Below are 17,260 nucleotides of genomic sequence, written 5' to 3' on the forward strand. Positions count from 1 at the left end.
TGGTCTCTCCACCATTGTTAAGTCATGTTTAACTTTTGAAAATCGAATTGTCTTCACACAAATACATCATACCTACACCGTCGAAGCATGTTGAAGGTATTCTCTCCTTAGCAATGCGAAATATGTGCCAAACTATTTAACAGCAGTCAGCAACTGAGAATAAGAACCTAAATTATTCATTATATTACATACTGAGGAAACAGATTGACATTGTTTACATTGATGCTAAATACATTTACCCAATAATATGCATTCATATGCCCGAAAAGGCTGTGGAGCATTGAATCCGACGGAAGAAAACTTTATTGACAATGCTGAATTTGAAAAAGATGTCCGAGATGGACTGACCTGTGTTTCCAACGGGGCTGCTTACATCGATTCCAGCTTTGTTATCTTTACGCTCATAAATAACATGTTTACCCCATGTGGGGCAAGCATACACAAAAAGGCTTTATCCAATTGTCTCTCTGGTTGAAAATAAATACATTATTTCTATGATTATTATTTGTTAATATTTTCCTGACAAAGGTCCAACCATCTTAATCTGATTATTCTGATTATTAGCAGAATACTAGTGTCCATGTAAATTCAGCGACTGACCGTGGCTAATTAGTTTCTCCTGTGTGATCAGAAGGAAAAACAAGGAAAGTAATCTTTTCTGTGTTTAATTTAATCCCGATTTAGCGATACGGAAGCCTTAATAGGTGTCGGAGGTTTTCTATTTTCAGCTTCTAAGAAGTGCAGAGAATCAAGTGAACCCAAGCACAGCAGACACGGTCATACACAGTGATGTGTTGCAAATTCAGCGTTTTTGCTTGCTTCATGTGTCGCTTGAAGAAAAAAAATCAGCAACTGGACTGAGCTCAAGAAGGAAAATATCAGCGCCTCCCGAGAGACGATAGATGGATGGATATCATTTCTGTGTCTTTTATATCTCTGAGCTCTAATCAGCGTAATGCATTATCTACTGTACATACATGTGCTCCTTCACTTGCACAACTCGCTAAAAGTGAACCTGCAGCAGGTCAGCGAGGGCAATCTGCGCCGTGTGGAGAAATTTAAGCACGCACTTCTGGATCTTACCGCTGCTTTGGTAACTACAGTTGGCTCAAAAACTGTACAGACAGAGTAGAAGTGTATTTGATTGTGAAAAATACATCTTTAAGTAAAAATCAGTTTTCACTCCCTTGGAGGAGGATTCATTTAGGACGTCCAAGTGAGATTGAAACAGTCCTTCATTAAGATGGCTAGTTTCAGCTGCTATCAAAAGAATATTTGAAATGCCTTGTAATAATTTTATTCATTTCTCCTCTTATGTAGCTGACCGTCTAACTATTTCAATCAACAAATACGATTACACCAGTGGATGTAAAGTCACGTTTTCTCCTTCTTTCTTTCAGGGTGTGACCTTAACGGCAGCTATCGGCGGCGCTGACATGCCAGTGGTCATCACCGTGCTGAACAGTTACTCAGGCTGGGCGCTGTGTGCCGAGGGCTTCCTGCTCAACAACAACCTGCTGACCATCGTGGGAGCTCTCATCGGGTCGTCTGGGGCCATTCTGTCCTACATTATGTGTGTGGTGAGTAGAGCGCAGTCTAATTGGAGCCTCGAATTCTGAAATGATGCACTTGATGTGTTCAGTAGATGAACACTCTCTGTCGAGTGTATTTGTTCCACTCCTGTCCACCAGGAGGGACTCTAACTTTACCATTATGTTATCAGTATGGCGTCCCAGTTCTGAATATAATTTCAAATGTGTGTCGTAGATGAAATTTGTGAGGTTCTCTTTCTGCAGATTCACATGCTTTGTGCACAGAGAGAAGAGATAACAATAGGTGAAGGTGTAATCACTAAAAAGTAAATACAAACTATGTTTTTATGTAAATATATTTATGATATTCTGCACTTCATGCATCTGTGGCAGTCTGATCTCTTTAGCGCTGTCATCAGTACCCATTCTAGTAAAAATAATGCTCATTCTGTATATATGACAATAATGATCTGCACTCAAGTTAAATTCTTGTACCTACAATTAGCCTGTACATTTGTATCTACCAATAACAGAATTCATTCATTCATTGTTTACAGCTCTTAAACTTACAGTTATCCTGTGTACATGTAAATATCAATAACAGTGAACAGTTGTCTATATCAATAGCAGTCTGCATTCACTGTGTAGTTAAAGGTTTCACTTGTGGAACTGTGTATCTTCTGTTTAGTGGAGTAGATAGAGTAATGCAGCAGTAGTTGCTGTTATAGTAGTTATTGATTGTGTCAGCATAGACTAGGAGAAACAGTATGTCACACTGTATGTTGTTATTAACGTATTGTGAAAGTGACAATAAACGCAACTTGAATCTTGACTCTTCCCAGGCCATGAATCGTTCGCTGGCTAACGTGATCCTGGGAGGCTACGGCACAACTTCCACCGGTACAGGAAAGCCCATGGAGATCACAGGGACGCACACAGAGGTCAACGTGGATCAGACCGTCGACATGATTAAAGAGGCCCAGAACATAATCATCACTCCAGGTAACACTAAAAACAAGCAGGCGTACACACAAGAGGTCTTGTACGTGAGTGGAAAAACATGGTACTTTGATTTTGCCAGGGAATTTTTTTTTTTGTAGCATTTGCCAAGTGTGTGTTCTGTTTATTTAACCTTTTCTTGACCCATGTTACATCACCATTTTTCTAGGCTAATTGACAAGTCATGGCGGAGCGTAACACACGACCACACTCTTGGGTTTCTGTGTGGTCGTCAGTCCCTCGCAAATAGACATTCTACAGTGCCGCGTATATATGCAAGGTCAAGGGGAAATTAGATGGAATGAGGGTATGCTGGGCTTTTGTTGACAACTCCAAAGCTTCATAACCCAATTGACTTGTAGTTCCTTCACCAGGGTTAAAGTGTGGGGTCCAACCTTTGTTCCAGCTACATGGTTTTCTTTGTTTCACATGTTTTCAATATTTGACTAGATACGTGTGTGAACCTCCCACTTGGACTATTATGTTTGCCCTTGGAGCTGCTGTTCTAAATCCATCATTGTGTGGCCCAGTGACATCTCGGTCCTCTTGTCAGACTGTGAATCGGCCACGGTCCCAAAGATTTGTTTTACTCACGTGGGTACATGTAAACACAGACTAAAGGCATCCAGCCTGCAAATTGGCGATTCCAGTCACCGCTCTGAGTGTCTATATACAAAAACTAAATCTTCAGAGGAAACCGCTGCAATTTACAAGAATGGCAAAATTAAAGTGGTCATGTGAAATGCAGCGATCCATGCAGCGGCTTCCAGCGTAGGTTAAACCGTCTTTTTGTTCTTTCTTTTCGGAGAATAATGTAAGACACAGTGGAAGCTGTGTGACAGCTAAAACTAAAAACAGGCCCGTAAAAATTTAACTGGAAGGAGTGAGGAAAAAAAAGGAAGAACGGAAATGAAAAATTATTTTTTTGTTTGGCCTTTTCTCCGACATGGCCCACAAGCAAAACCAAGACAAGACCAATAAAAAAAAATACCAGACATTTTTATTTGAAAGATTTCAGAACACCACAAATCAGTGCAAATGTGATGATTGGAATAAGTGGAAACAAATTATTACAGAACCTGTTGAAGTAGTTAGACAGCAGTAACTTATGAAAACTTTGATGCTCTGAGTGGCCAAATCGTGTTTAGCTCACTACACAGACAAATGAATACACTATAGTTCGTCTGTGATAATTATGACAGTTATCAGGGTCAGTAGCTGTATATAAAAAAGACTGGTCTTGTTTTCTTGAAGGCAACATGAGTGGTATTTGTTTCAGTGACTTTATTTTTGTAAAAAGGGAGAGCTAGGGAGGCTACCTCCTTCTCATAAAGACCCTACTGATAGGTCAACTCCAATGGCACCGCCTCACTGTTGGATACAAAATTAGTACACGCCCCTGAGTGCAAGTTTTTACCACTATCCAGGAAATAGTTCAAACTTCAAAATACCATTAAAATCAGCCACAACGTTAAAACCACTGACAGGAGAAGTAAATAACATTGACCATCTTGTGACAATTCAACGTTCCGCTGGGAAACATTTGGTCCTGACATTCACGTGGATGTTACTTAGACATGTACCACCCACCTAGACCAGACCAGACACCCCCACCCCATAGCAATGACACTCCTTGATGGCAGCAGCCATCCCCAGCAGGATGCAGCCTGACACAGACACACACACAAAAACGGTTTAGGAACACAGCAGAAGGTGTTGACCTGGCCTCCAAATTCACTAGATGCCAAACTGATCAAGTATCTGTGGGATGATCCATAGAGCCCCCTCCCCTCAACCCATAGGACCCAAAGGCCCCCACTAACAATGTTCTGTTGCCAGACACCACAGGACACCCTCATAAGGTCCATGTCTATTCTCTGATGAGTCACAACTGTTTTGGAGGCACAAGAGAGACCTGGAGTAATATTTTGTTACCGACATCAGTTACATAACACATACCAGCCAAACCTAATCCTTTTGTCTGCTCTGATAGAATACCAGACGACTTCTGACTTTCTCAGAGCCGACTTTATGTCAGTCGCCTTGTTTCCATTTTGATTTTGATCATTCTTCCTAATTGGAGCCGTCACAGTCACTTTGCCTGATTGGCATCTGTGGAAACGGTTTAGACCCGGCCTGATAAACAGAAGTGTTTCCCTGGCTTCATCTGGCCCATCTCCTCCTGCTCTGGGTCCACTTGTTTTTCTTATACGAGAAACCCCAGAGAGAATATTGGAAGCACAATAAATAAAAGAAATGTGTTGGAGTGGGAATCAAGTGAGAACCATTAAATTGCTGAACAGGACAGCAGGCGGTCAGCCGTGTTTTCTCGTAGTTTTTATTTTTCCCCTTTTTCTTGAGCGGAGTTGTCATTTTGATTGCTGCGCTGTAACCAGACGGTTTCTGACTGGTTGTTGTGACAAGGCTCGTAAACACCACTGGACCGTTTGACATGTGTTTGTGTGTGAGAGAGATGGTGTGATAAAAATCAAATACCGTACCCCGGCATTATTAAACATGAAAGCAGTCAATGGAAACACACACACTGTATGTGGAGTCCAGTGGCACACTCGCACTAAAACATGATTCTAAGTATATTCTAAATGTAAAAAAAAGATTTACTAAACCCGTGAGCTATGTTTTTGGTCATCTGAAACTTTCTGTTTGTCATAAATCCTTTGAAATCAGTTTATAGACTGGATTACTTTACGTCTGACCTTGCACTCTGAAGGTGGTGAGTCCTCTGACAATAATCATTAAGCAGTATTGAAGTTGCAAGTATTCTTATTGTGTGTGATCGCTGTTGAGCACATGAATCCTTCTCAGCACCTCCGTCACTCTGGATGTGATGCCGTCGTTTTACGTGGCGAGTGACGCGTTAGACATCTGACGCATCTGCGGAAATCCGATTAGAATAACATTTCAAATCGCCTCCAAATGCGGTTTGAAAATGGTTTAGTGTGTCTTTGTTAGCATACTTTGTGTGTTTTTGTTTTTCATCAGATTTCACATGTGTTGTTGTTTGTTATCATACCCCATTTGGTTTTTTCGTTGTTGTTTGTTTGATTATTTTTCTGGACATGCCACAAAACCAAAAAAAAAAAAAAGAAAAAGTTGGGTCCTGATGTCAATAATGTTGAATAATGTTATGTTTGTGTTTGCCGTATCAACTCATTTTACACTTAATTCCTTCACTGAGTACAACATACATACAATATTTCTAAAAGCTATTGTAAGCCCAGTTGCATTAACACTAGGTAACCCATTGTGGCAAAACAATATGTTCTGCTTTACACCTTTAAAATCTGTCTAGGACACTGTGTGATAAGTTGTATAGTCTCTAGCAGCTTTAAACATCAGCTCATTCTTACCAGTTCTTGTTTTGAATCCATTCCAGGTTATGGACTCTGTGCCGCAAAGGCCCAGTACCCCATCGCTGAGTTGGTGAAGATGCTTAAAGAGGCCGGCAAATCAGTCAGGTAACGTGATGACGAAGCTAACTTGCACTAGATTGATAACTGTAGATTGTTTTGATTAATTAATGTGAAAAATAAGTAGCTTATAGCACGAACAGATCAGCCACAACATTATGACCTCTGACAGGAAAAGTAAATAACATTGACCATCTTGTGACAATTCAATGTTCTGCTGGGAAACTTTTAGACCTTGCATTTGTGTGGCAGCAGCCATCCCCAGCAGGACGCACACACACAAAAACGGTTTAGGAACAACTCAAAAACACATGTAAAAACAGCACCTGGCCTCCAAATTCATGTGATCCTGAAACTGATCAAGTATCTGTGGGATGCACTGGAACAAGCCTGATCCACAGAAACCCCTCCCCTCAACCAAAGGCCCCCACTAACAACTTTCTGTTGCCAGACACCACAGGACACCCTCACAAAGGCCCATGTTCATTCTCTGATGAGTCACGACTGTTTTGGAGGCAAAAGGGAGACCTACGCAATATTAGGAAGGTGGTCATAATGTTATGCCTGCTCGGTGTAGATGGATATAGACAGGGGACGATACATTTATACAATACACTATCTTAACCGTACCACGAAGGGCAGAAAAAAGTTGATGTTTTGGCCTGGATGACAAGAAGATAGATGCCAAAGGCCAGACTGGAACAGACCTGTGTGTGTGTTTGTGTGTGTGTGTGTGTGAAGAAGGAGTAAAAAGAGGGAAACACAAAAGAGAGGAGGGGAAGGACAAGGTACAGCGGAAGCCTGTGTAATTGTCCTGCCTCTGTCGTTTGATCCTGGCTGTTGCAGCTGCTGCTGCTTAGAGCATTTGTACTTGATTAGAGGAAAGTGGGTGGTCAGAGAAAAAGGGGAAAAACCTCCTTTGCCCTGATTTCTTGCTTGTTCTCTCTAGTTTTCTCCTTTTCCCTGTTCTGTATTCATACTCAGTCTCTTGATTTGTCTTCCTTCTCGTCATACCTGCCTGCCTAATCCTCTGTCACCCCTTCCTCTCGTCTCGGTGAACCAGCAATTTTATTCCTCTCCCTTGGACTCTACTGTATAAAGTCTCGAAACGCAAAACACTTTCACTTCACTTCTGTCTCTTCTCTACCGCAGTCCTAAAATGCATGTAGACTGTATGGAATTACTCACAAAGCAGAAGCTGACTTTTTCAATCAAACGCCGCAATCTCTAATACATCCCAGAAGCGCGGGGACATCTGCACTGTGTATCCGCACAAACCTACCGAACAAATAGAAAATAAATCTCCGAGCGGTGGCCGATCACATGGTGATGAGAGAGAAGGAGAGAGCCAGCCTCCAGAATCCAGTGGCTGATGTTAATTTCCTACACTGATTACATGACATGGCTAATTGAGTTTAAAAGCTATGCGTACCCTGTCACACACATGCGCGCACGCTCAAATAATACACGGTGGAGAGTGTGCGTAACCAGACTACAATCACAAATGTCTCTCGACTCCCATTTAGCCAAAAGCTCTGTTTAATCCACCTGACTTGGTTTAATTTGAATCTCTATTTATCTTCCTCTGACATCTCCCCCATGTCTGTCTACCTGATATAAGACAGGTTAAAAGTTAATGGTGGGCAATAAGCAGGTCTGTGAAGGCAGCACCGTATGCAAGTATTCATTAAAAAACAGCCTTATGTTCCCACAGGTTTGGTATTCACCCAGTAGCAGGACGTATGCCTGGTCAGCTCAATGTGCTGCTGGCTGAGGCCGGTGTCCCCTACGACATTGTCCTGGAGATGGAAGAGATTAACGAGGACTTCCCTGGTAAGAGCCAGTCCTTTGACCCGTAGAAATACTGATAATGTATGCATAAATAAATAAATAATTTTAGAAGTCTAAAGGGGGGAAGTATAGCAAGAAAACAATGCAAAAAAAAAATAAAAATATATACATTGACAAAGACAAACGACTAGAAATTAAGCAATTAATCAACCAAGTAGACCACGAAATGGTAAAGAAATATGAGAATTAAAAAAAACGACAGGTAAATAAATACAAAAGCAAATTAAAATAGAACTATCAATGCCTGTTTTCATTTATATTGAAATCATTTTTGGTGCGTTCAGTACCATAAATATATGTATAAATGTATTAATTTTTTTATCTTGGTTGAAGACAAAAGAACAAAAAATGCAAAATAAGTACAGATAAAGAAGATACCTTGTAGAAAAGTTGACATGAAATGATGCATGTTTTAAATTTGAATCTGCTGCGTGTCCATTCAGAGACCGACCTGGTCCTTGTGATCGGTGCCAATGACACGGTGAACTCGGCCTCCCAAGAAGACCCCAATTCTATCATCGCTGGTATGCCCGTGCTGGAGGTCTGGAAGGCTAAGCAGGTAAGACATCTGGTGCATGCATGTGTGATAATAAGATCTGTCCCGAAGCCCAAAAAGATGAAGAGGAATGGAAGATTTTTTGCAACAGCTGGCCTCTCAACACATAGATACACACAGACCCTAATGAAACGCCGACCCACACTGACTCAGGCACGCACACACATACATCCATACGCTCGGACTCACCGAGACACGAGATTGTTACAGTTCCAGGTGCGCTCCCATCCTGATCCCATTAGCGGTGACTGTGTCGGTGTGGAATGACAACATTCAGAGCATCCCACTGGCACCGCTCACAGGTCTGGGGTTTATAATGTGCTCCCGCTAGTTTCTACACACTTTCCCCAGGGGAAATCAAAGAGGACATTCTACTTAACCACACACACACACAAAGTCGTTTATAAGTGCCCATCGGTTGTTGAAACTCAAGAAAAGTCCCCCAGAATTCTTCTTAAAGTCTTCGGCGTTGTCATCTCTAAATCGTCCAATCTGAAGCTAATCAGTGTCCGTCTGCGTCCTCCTGTCTAGGTGATTGTGATGAAACGCTCCCTGGGCGTGGGCTACGCAGCTGTAGACAACCCCATCTTCTACAAACCCAACACCGCCATGTTGCTAGGCGACGCCAAGAAGACTTGCGATGCCCTGCAAGCCAAGGTCCGCGAGACCCAGAGCCAGTAACGCGGCGCTGCCTCAGATAGACACCCTTAAACCAAGAGCACACGCGGAGACTGGGAGGAAGAAGACACCGAGGCGAAGGTTTTCCCAAAAAGTTCACATCGTCTTTGTCCAATTGCTCTCGGCCAAATGAGCAAAGATGATTACTGCGATAAAAAGTTTTTTTTTTTTTTTTGGCGAACCCGTTGGTTATTGATCTATAGGTAAAAGAAAGTTAATGTAGATGCAGATTTATTTCTGTTTGACACTTCTTTTATTTCTAGATCATTAATCTGATCACCATCTGCTTGTGAATCTGTAATCTGGGAAGCTACAGAGTAAGTGTTCGTTTTATATTAATGTACAACAATCAGAGGTGTAGATGCATTTAAGTGTTATATATGTTAAATTTTACTGTTAGGATGTTTTAGGAAATAGTCGATGAGAAAATCTTAGATAAAAATTTGTAATAGTGAACCACCAGGGAAAAAAAAGTGATATAAGAGACCTGAGCACTAACATTTCTCCACACTGTAAAGTTTCCTCCCTTTTATCTCTATAGTTTGGTTTTTCGTTGATTGGTGTTCCCTCTAATAGGTCTACGTTCTCACGTTTTCTTCTGTAGAAAGTAAAAAGAACAGCAATTTTTTGTAAAGTTTTCTCAGTTCCTGTTTTATACAGAGACAGTTTTGTACCCGGTGTTATAATTGTCCAGTTGTGCTCCTTGCCTTTTTTTTTTCTTTTCACTTGGTGTGACCTCCATTAAGTGCAGGAATCACACTTGGGTCCAAAAACTGTTTTAAAATATCCATTCAAACATCTTCTATTATGCATGTAATGCAATAATTCAAAAGGAATTCCAGATGCTAGACCACAGCTGCACTAAAATGCTAGTAAAGACTGTCCTGCTCCTGCAAAAAAACACCCTCATAGCTGCAATAACTGAATGGATTTTATGACGTTTTTGAACCCGGTGTGTTCCTTTGTCCTGTGTGGTTCCAATATTACAGTACATGCGATGCTAGCTTTTTGGCCTTAATGGTAAAGAAGGAGTTTTCCTCTTATCCACTCCTTTTCATCCACTCCTATGTGTGTCCTCATCATTGCTCTGCAGGGAAATGAAGGATCACTGTCTGTAAAGAGTCCAAACAACAATGCAGTTATTTCACTGAAAGTGTTGCCATATTTCAAAATATATGAATTGTTAGTTAAATGAGCACTTCTTTTTTTTTTTTTCTTTTCTTTGATTAAGCCCAACATTTGCCACTAACCTGTGCCAAACCTTCGCCTTTTTAAATCTCAATCTGGACAGATTCTACAACACAAGTATAGATGGTTTGGCTGCTGTTTAATCCCTTGATTAGATCAAGAAAGATTATTTAAAAAAAACAGTAATCACTTCCACTCCAATACCTGGCCTTAAACGGCTCAGACAGAATGGGTCCATAGACTTTTGATGTTTTCTAAGGTTGACCTGCTGCAATTTATTTATCACTTCACTTTGAGTTTTTACAGTTTTTACAGTAGATGAAGAATATATATGAGTCTGGGGAACAATAGGTCGTGAGGTGACAAGTCAGCAGTCTTCACATTGTAATCTATAAAAGTACTGTAAGAAATGAGTTGTTATAGTTTCATTCTGGGACCTGATACGTTGACCATGACAACTATCCTACCTCTCCGTAAAACGACCAATACCTTTCCATAGGAACTTCCGAATCTACCACAGGATCTGTCAGTTTCCAGCCACACATCTCAATTCAGCTGCTCAGCTCTTTGTGTATCCAAAAAAACCAGGACCAACAGCCTTCTGTTTTGTGTTGCATTTTTAACCATCAGACCTCAGTTTGCCAAGTTTACTCTTGTGTTTTTCTGCAGATGTCATGAGTGCTCATGAGCTTCAATTTACACCACGCAGTCTTTAGGGACTATAATACTGAGATGCCTGCTTACTATTTGTAGCTCGTTGTCATTTTTTTGAGGTATGGCTCAAATTTAAGGGAGATGGAAAAATAATGATAAGGTTAACACGCCCCCCTTTTGCCCTTTTTTCCTTCTTAAGGAGAGTATTTTTGTAAAGAGGTGTCGTTGTGTGAGCGGAGCAACAATGGGGTTTTGAAGTTTTGAGATGAAATGATGAAATGTACTGTGAATTTGGTTTTCCTTCCCCTCTTCTGTTTATCATGGAACATTTTCATCCCTAATAAACCTGTATTTACACTAGATGTTGCCTGAACGTGTCATTTCTTCCCCCAACACACTCCTAAAGGTGAAAGGTGCAATTGAACTCCCTAAATGGTAAACATTGCCGATGTGCACGGTTTTCCTTGAGGTCTACCGCAGCTTTGAGGTTAGTGTTACCGGCCCAATTTCGTACGGCGGAGTCGAAAACGCAAATATTTGCAGCAATTAACTGGATGAGTGGAAGGAGTTTTAACCCACACTTCTCTTCAGTGCTGCTTTATAGAGGGTAGGCAAAATAAAGTACACACTTAACGCAAAATAATTTTAGCTTTAACACAGTTGGAAAGTTCCCAAAGCAAGTGGAGGCTTAAAGTTGCAGCTTCACTGGTTAGAAACGGTGGACATTTACCCGAAACTAAAACAAGACAAGTAAATGCTGCTTAAATGGAAATTATACGCTCATGGGTTCAAGATAACTAAACGAAACACATGGTTTTCATGAAGATTCTCAAAATTATTTAAAGACACAAATAATCAGTTGCTTAAACACTTTCGGGTGGGGATTTCATTCCTGTAAGCGGTGTCATGCAACAAGCATTTCTTCTATTCAAATGAAAGATGTACACAACAGCTCAGCCTCGGTGAGGGATAGCGGGGAGAGGACACCGCCTCTATAACCCTAAAGTGTCCCTCTGTTACAGAATGGGATCGCATGAGTACGAGATGAGGGTTGTGACAATGAAATGTAAATATCAGTTTGTGTAATATTTTCACCTACAAGCGCCACTTGATTGCTATTCATTGGCGGACGGCGAGCTGGAGGTGCTTAGGAGGGGAGTGGTGTCTGCAGAGATAGAGTAGATTAGGCTCGTGGGGATTGCATGTGTGTGTGATGAGGGTGGCTTCATCCTGTAACAAGTAGCACTCAGACAGGCTCTTATCTGCTCTCAGGCTTGAGGAGATCTGAGGAGAACTGTCACTCCCCACATCAGAGGTGAGATCCTGCGATAGTGATAAAAGAAAAGGTTGAAGAATTACTGTCAGGGAATTATGTCTACTGTACGAGTGTGGTCACTTGTTTTTGTGCGCATCTTCTCTCCGACTTTCTGATTGTGAAGTTGTGTATTAATCTGTCTCCATTCAGTTTGCTTCTTCTGGTCATTTTTGAAATCTATAATCAGAGGTCTTCAGATCTTGACAAAAGTCGTGTATATTTGTTAATGTGTGTGCGAGAGAGAGCATGAAGATACGCGAGCTGATAAGTTCTGAGGTGACAGCCTCCTCAGCTTGAGTCGGCCTATTGTCGCACTGCCAGTATTTACTCAGAGCGCTAAAGGACAGCCAGCATGTTCCAGACACAATAAGCCTCCATCTTCCCTCTCAGCGGGGATAGTCTGTCCTCCCTGAAAAAAAATGAAACACAACACAGTTTGTTTTTCCTGGACTTGCATGCGATTTAAAGTGGAGGGTATTTAATTATTTGTGACAGGAGTGTGTTTTCATGAGGGAATCCTTTTGAGTCTGTTCAGTGATTAGAAAGCAGATTCCACGTTTGATAAGGCTGGTGAGCGTGCATGTACATGTGTGAAGAAAGATTAGAGTATTCAAAAGTAAGAGGAGAAATGTGATTATGTAAAAATCTAGGGTTCACATGTTGAATTAGTAGGACCAAAGTGTTGCAATGTATTGCAAAGACTCATGCAGAGTGTCCCTTGGATTAACCCGGCAGGGGAACTATGGCTACATTTATTTGTGAGCCCCCACTGACTGTTCATTTCAATCCTTATTTAGAGATGGCCCCATTCAGACCTGTTGTTAATGTGATGATCTGAACACAAGTGGCCAGCTTAGACAACGGGTGTGAACATAACTTGGACGCATTTGAGATCCCATCACTCAACTACATTTGGAGGCTTGTGACCACATTTCTGACACGATGGCCTCAATGACCGACCGCCTACTGACAGTCTTCTTGTAAACTGAGTTTTGCGTCATTCATTCTGAAAAAAAGACACAGTCGATATTATGAATGATTGGTTGCGTTCAGATCAATCAGGACACATGTCAATACCAGATCTTAATAGGGCCTCTGACACGGGTACAGTAATAATGCTCAACCCATCATAAGCCCTGTATTTATTGAGAAGTAGGCTAGTAGTGTAGGCTGTAAAATGTTTCCTAGCAAATTTTTAACCCCTTCAACTGTCAAGGCCCTTGTCATGGCACCGGACCAGTGTGTTACTTTATTTATAATGTTTAGGTACATTCAGTGAAGAGGCTGCTTAATGGTTTTGTTATTTAAATTGTTATACTGTGTCAAATGTTGTTGAGATGATTTATTTATTATTATTATTATTTTTAATTTTATAAGGCTTCTAGTTTTGGGCAAAATGAAAAATAAAAAAATTACGTTTTGGCCAAAAAATAAATTATCTAAACTCACCACTCTCTAAAGTTGTTCAAAATATGTTAGCTTAAAACTTAGCAACAGCTGTTGCTAACAAACAAACAAAACCACAAGTAATTCTTCTTCTTCTTCTTCTTCTTCTTCTTCTTCTTCTTCTTCTACCTTACCCATGACCTTATGATGACCTTACCTACCGCCGTTGCTCCGCCCACTCAAATTGCGTATTACGTCAGCTAGCATATTAAACAGCTAAGGTAGCGCGCGCAATTCGCGTCAATAAGCTAGTCCTGTGGATTTAACGTCCGTTTTTTTTTCTTTCTCTTTTTTAAAATACGTTTAATGACGGCTGTGTCAAGACGCCACATTTTAGTGAGAATTTATAGTATCAAGGGCGGACATGAAATGCCACTTACAGCCTGAAAGGAATTCACTTTCCTGTTTTTTGTTCCACCACCTGCTGTCACTCTTCTGAAAGGACGAGCCTGCTTCAAGTTAAGGTAGGAAGCTCTGTTACTGATGTTTCCTGCTACCAAAATTATTATTATTTTTAGTGGTTTGGTGTGCGCATTGAGTTTTTATGATGTTTCTTTTGGGTTCTCTTTGCCTACATATTGCTGCTTTGGTTCGTTTAGTAGCACGTTAGCTTTACTGAGTTCATGGCTGAACACAATTGCTTCTTATCCGCACTCTTCTTGTTGCATGATTTCCCACTTTGCTTCATTTGAACCTTTGTCACACACACACACACACTAACATAAGGCCAAACTTTTCTTGTTGCTCAGCCAGTTTGTTTTGCTACTGTGTGGTCCGTGCAGCTCCCACACACCATTACCAAAATGTAAGGTCATATCAATGTACTATTGGTGAGCTGCTGTTTATTTTGCACATGACAAGCAATTTAAAACCTGTCAGCTCCAAGCCATGAATATTATGAATATACTGGCTTAACAGTAACTGGCTATATTTTATGATGCCCTGAAACCATTTACAAACAATCTTTAGTGCTATCACAACATCTCATCTTTTAGTTGAAGAACACATTTTAATGTGACCTACGCTGTGAGTGTTTGTACTTTACTTACGTTTTAGGATGCTGCTCTGTCTGCTTCACTCTGTAATTACTACGCCAAAAGTGTGATTCTTCTCCCACTGTGTTGTTCAGGAAATGGCAATTTGAATTGAGCAGATAATGTTGAAGGTAGCACCACTGGGCCGATTCGGGGGGTGGACAAGGAAATGCATTTTGTACCAATTGCTGTTGTTTGCGTCGATGCAGTGTGTGCTGACATTTCTTCCTAAGGAGGTGCACATTATGCAACAGTGTCGACACAGAAGTATAATTAAAACTTAAGTTCCCTGAAACCACCGGCATGACTGATATCTCAATATCTTATCTCATGATCAGTTGAAGAAGCACATTTTAAATTAATGCAATGGAGACAGGATTGAGTCTCTGCAGTGCATTTGTGTTGAGTGCAAACCTCAAAGCTGTCTGCAGCTCCACACCCACAGGCGCTAGTTAGCTGTTTGTGTGTGTGTATAACAGATGCATTCCCTTGTGTCCATGACATAATCCTTGCTGAAAGGCATGTAGATGAAACTCTGTGCGATTGAAGAGATTTGGAAATGATGTGTGTGAGTGTGTGTGTGTGAGTGTGTGTGTGTCAAAAAACCAACCAGAGGGTGTGGCTGTACAACAACATTAAACCTCTCCAGCAAATCTGTATAACATGGTTTCCAACATATTGTCAGTCTTCACAGCACTGACATGAAACACAGACGTGCAGTATACAGTCTGAACGCTCCACAGGCAATGTAGTTAAAACATTTTCACTCAAATCCCACATCAGACACATATGTACTAGTTCCGCAATGGCACAGGTTCGTTAATCCATAGTATAAGTTTTTCCATTCATACTTAAACAGAAATGTGCAGATATTTTTTTTTTTTTTTTTTTTTGGACAAATTAAGTACAATTATACACCAGTCACCAGTCAGGCATAATATTATGACCACCTTCCTAAAATTGTGTAGGCAGGAGTTGTGACTCATCAGAGAATGGACATGGTCCTTCTGAGGGTGTCCTGTGGTGTCTGGCAACAGAATGTTGTTAGTGGGGGCCTTTGGGTCCTATGTGTTGAAGGGAGGGACCTCTGTGGATCAGTCTTGTTCCAGTGCATCCCACAGATACTTGATCAGTTTGGGATCAAGTAAATTTGGAGGCCAGGTCAACACCTTGTGCTGTTTTTCATGTTTGTTTTTTCGAGTTGTTCCTAAACCATTTTTGTGTGTGTGTCTGTGTCAGGCTGCATCCTGCTGGGGATGGCTGCTGCCATCAAGGAGTGTCATTGCTATGGGGTGGGGGTGTCAGGTCTGGTCTAGGTGGGTGCTACATGTCTAAGTAACATCCACATGAATGCCAGGTCCAAAACAGAACATTGAATTCTCATTGAATGGTCAATGTTATTTACTTCTCCTGTCAGTGGTCATAATGTTATGAAGGGCACTATTTCTGCTAAGGTGAAAAATATTACAGAGGGTTACGTAGTTGATGTTGACGTTCCCCTCTACAAAACTGATTGAACACCTGCAATAGCCTAGTTAAAGATCCAAGCCTGCTCTGTCTTTTCCTGTAGAGGGCCTCCGTGTTGTCCGACCAGTTCAGTCTCACGTTGAGTTGCAAATCTAGAAACCTGTAGGTGTTCACCTTCCTCCTTGTGGTGATGGAGGTGGGAGGCCTCCTGTGGGGCCAGACTCCTTAGCCCTAATGGAATAGATGTAGGAAATAAAACCAAGAATAAATAAAAATGAACTATGTATAAAAACAAAAAAAGTACAAGAAAGTAAATTGGAAAGGGAGAAAATACAGTAGAAATAATACAGTTATTTATAACCATACACTGCTTTCACTGCCAAATAAAAGTTAGATAAAAACAAAACAAATTCTGCAATATCTTTCTAATTTTTTTATTTTCACTGTCAGCTGATGTAAACCAATATATGTCCACTAAAGGTTGCACTATCCCAGTCTGTCACTGCATCCCCAGCCTTGTTACATCTGCAGGTAGATGATAGATAGTTTATCATCAGCCGTGGTAAGATGGACCAAAGGAATCTCTTTCATCCTTGATCTCGGGCATGTTCCTTCTCTTGTCCAATGTCTAATCTGATCGTACTAACAGCTTGTTTGGAGAAACTATTGAGCGGTGTTTTAAAAGCCCCCCAGACCAGGCCTCTTGGATTCATCGTCCCATGGACACACACACACACACACAAACATACACAATGTCTGGTCCAGACTGTCCTAAAGTAATTTTGACTGCAAAAGCCAGAGATAGATGTAGACACACAAACCTGGCCAGTGACCAAAATAACTGGCCCCTTTACTCTTCAGTTTGATTGCTGCTCAGGACTGGCTAACATAAACATAGTGGGAGTGTGTCCTTTTAAGCTGCTTTTATTGTCCAGCTGCTTCTCAACCTCTGGATGTAAATTGTTGAGAGGCTGAGATGGAAAGATGAGAGAAAGGGGGAGTAAGGTGGGAGTGAAAAGAGGTGAGGGGTGGTTAATATAGTGGCAAGAAGTGCGGGGATGGGATATTCTCTGAAGTAAGGTGCGTATCATTTAGAGTGGTTTATCCGT

At 41.1% G+C, this 17,260-nt stretch overlaps 1 protein-coding gene across 1 annotated transcript in view; it reads left to right on the forward strand.

The window, feature by feature from the left end:
* The window catches only part of nnt (nicotinamide nucleotide transhydrogenase), a 31,308-nt gene extending 19,965 nt beyond the window's left edge, over positions 1-11,343 (forward strand). The window contains exons 17-22 of the mRNA XM_084571638.1: positions 1,401-1,580; positions 2,375-2,534; positions 5,929-6,010; positions 7,677-7,795; positions 8,257-8,372; positions 8,901-11,343. Coding sequence (XP_084427764.1) covers positions 1,401-1,580; positions 2,375-2,534; positions 5,929-6,010; positions 7,677-7,795; positions 8,257-8,372; positions 8,901-9,050 — 807 coding nt within the window. The 3' untranslated portion in view covers positions 9,051-11,343. The remainder of the gene's footprint in view (positions 1-1,400; positions 1,581-2,374; positions 2,535-5,928; positions 6,011-7,676; positions 7,796-8,256; positions 8,373-8,900) is intronic.
* Positions 11,344-17,260: the final 5,917 nt, after the last annotated feature.

The sequence above is a fragment of the Chelon labrosus genome, assembly GCF_963514085.1.
Source record: "Chelon labrosus genome assembly, chromosome: 22".
Taxonomy (NCBI): Eukaryota; Metazoa; Chordata; class Actinopteri; order Mugiliformes; family Mugilidae; genus Chelon; species Chelon labrosus.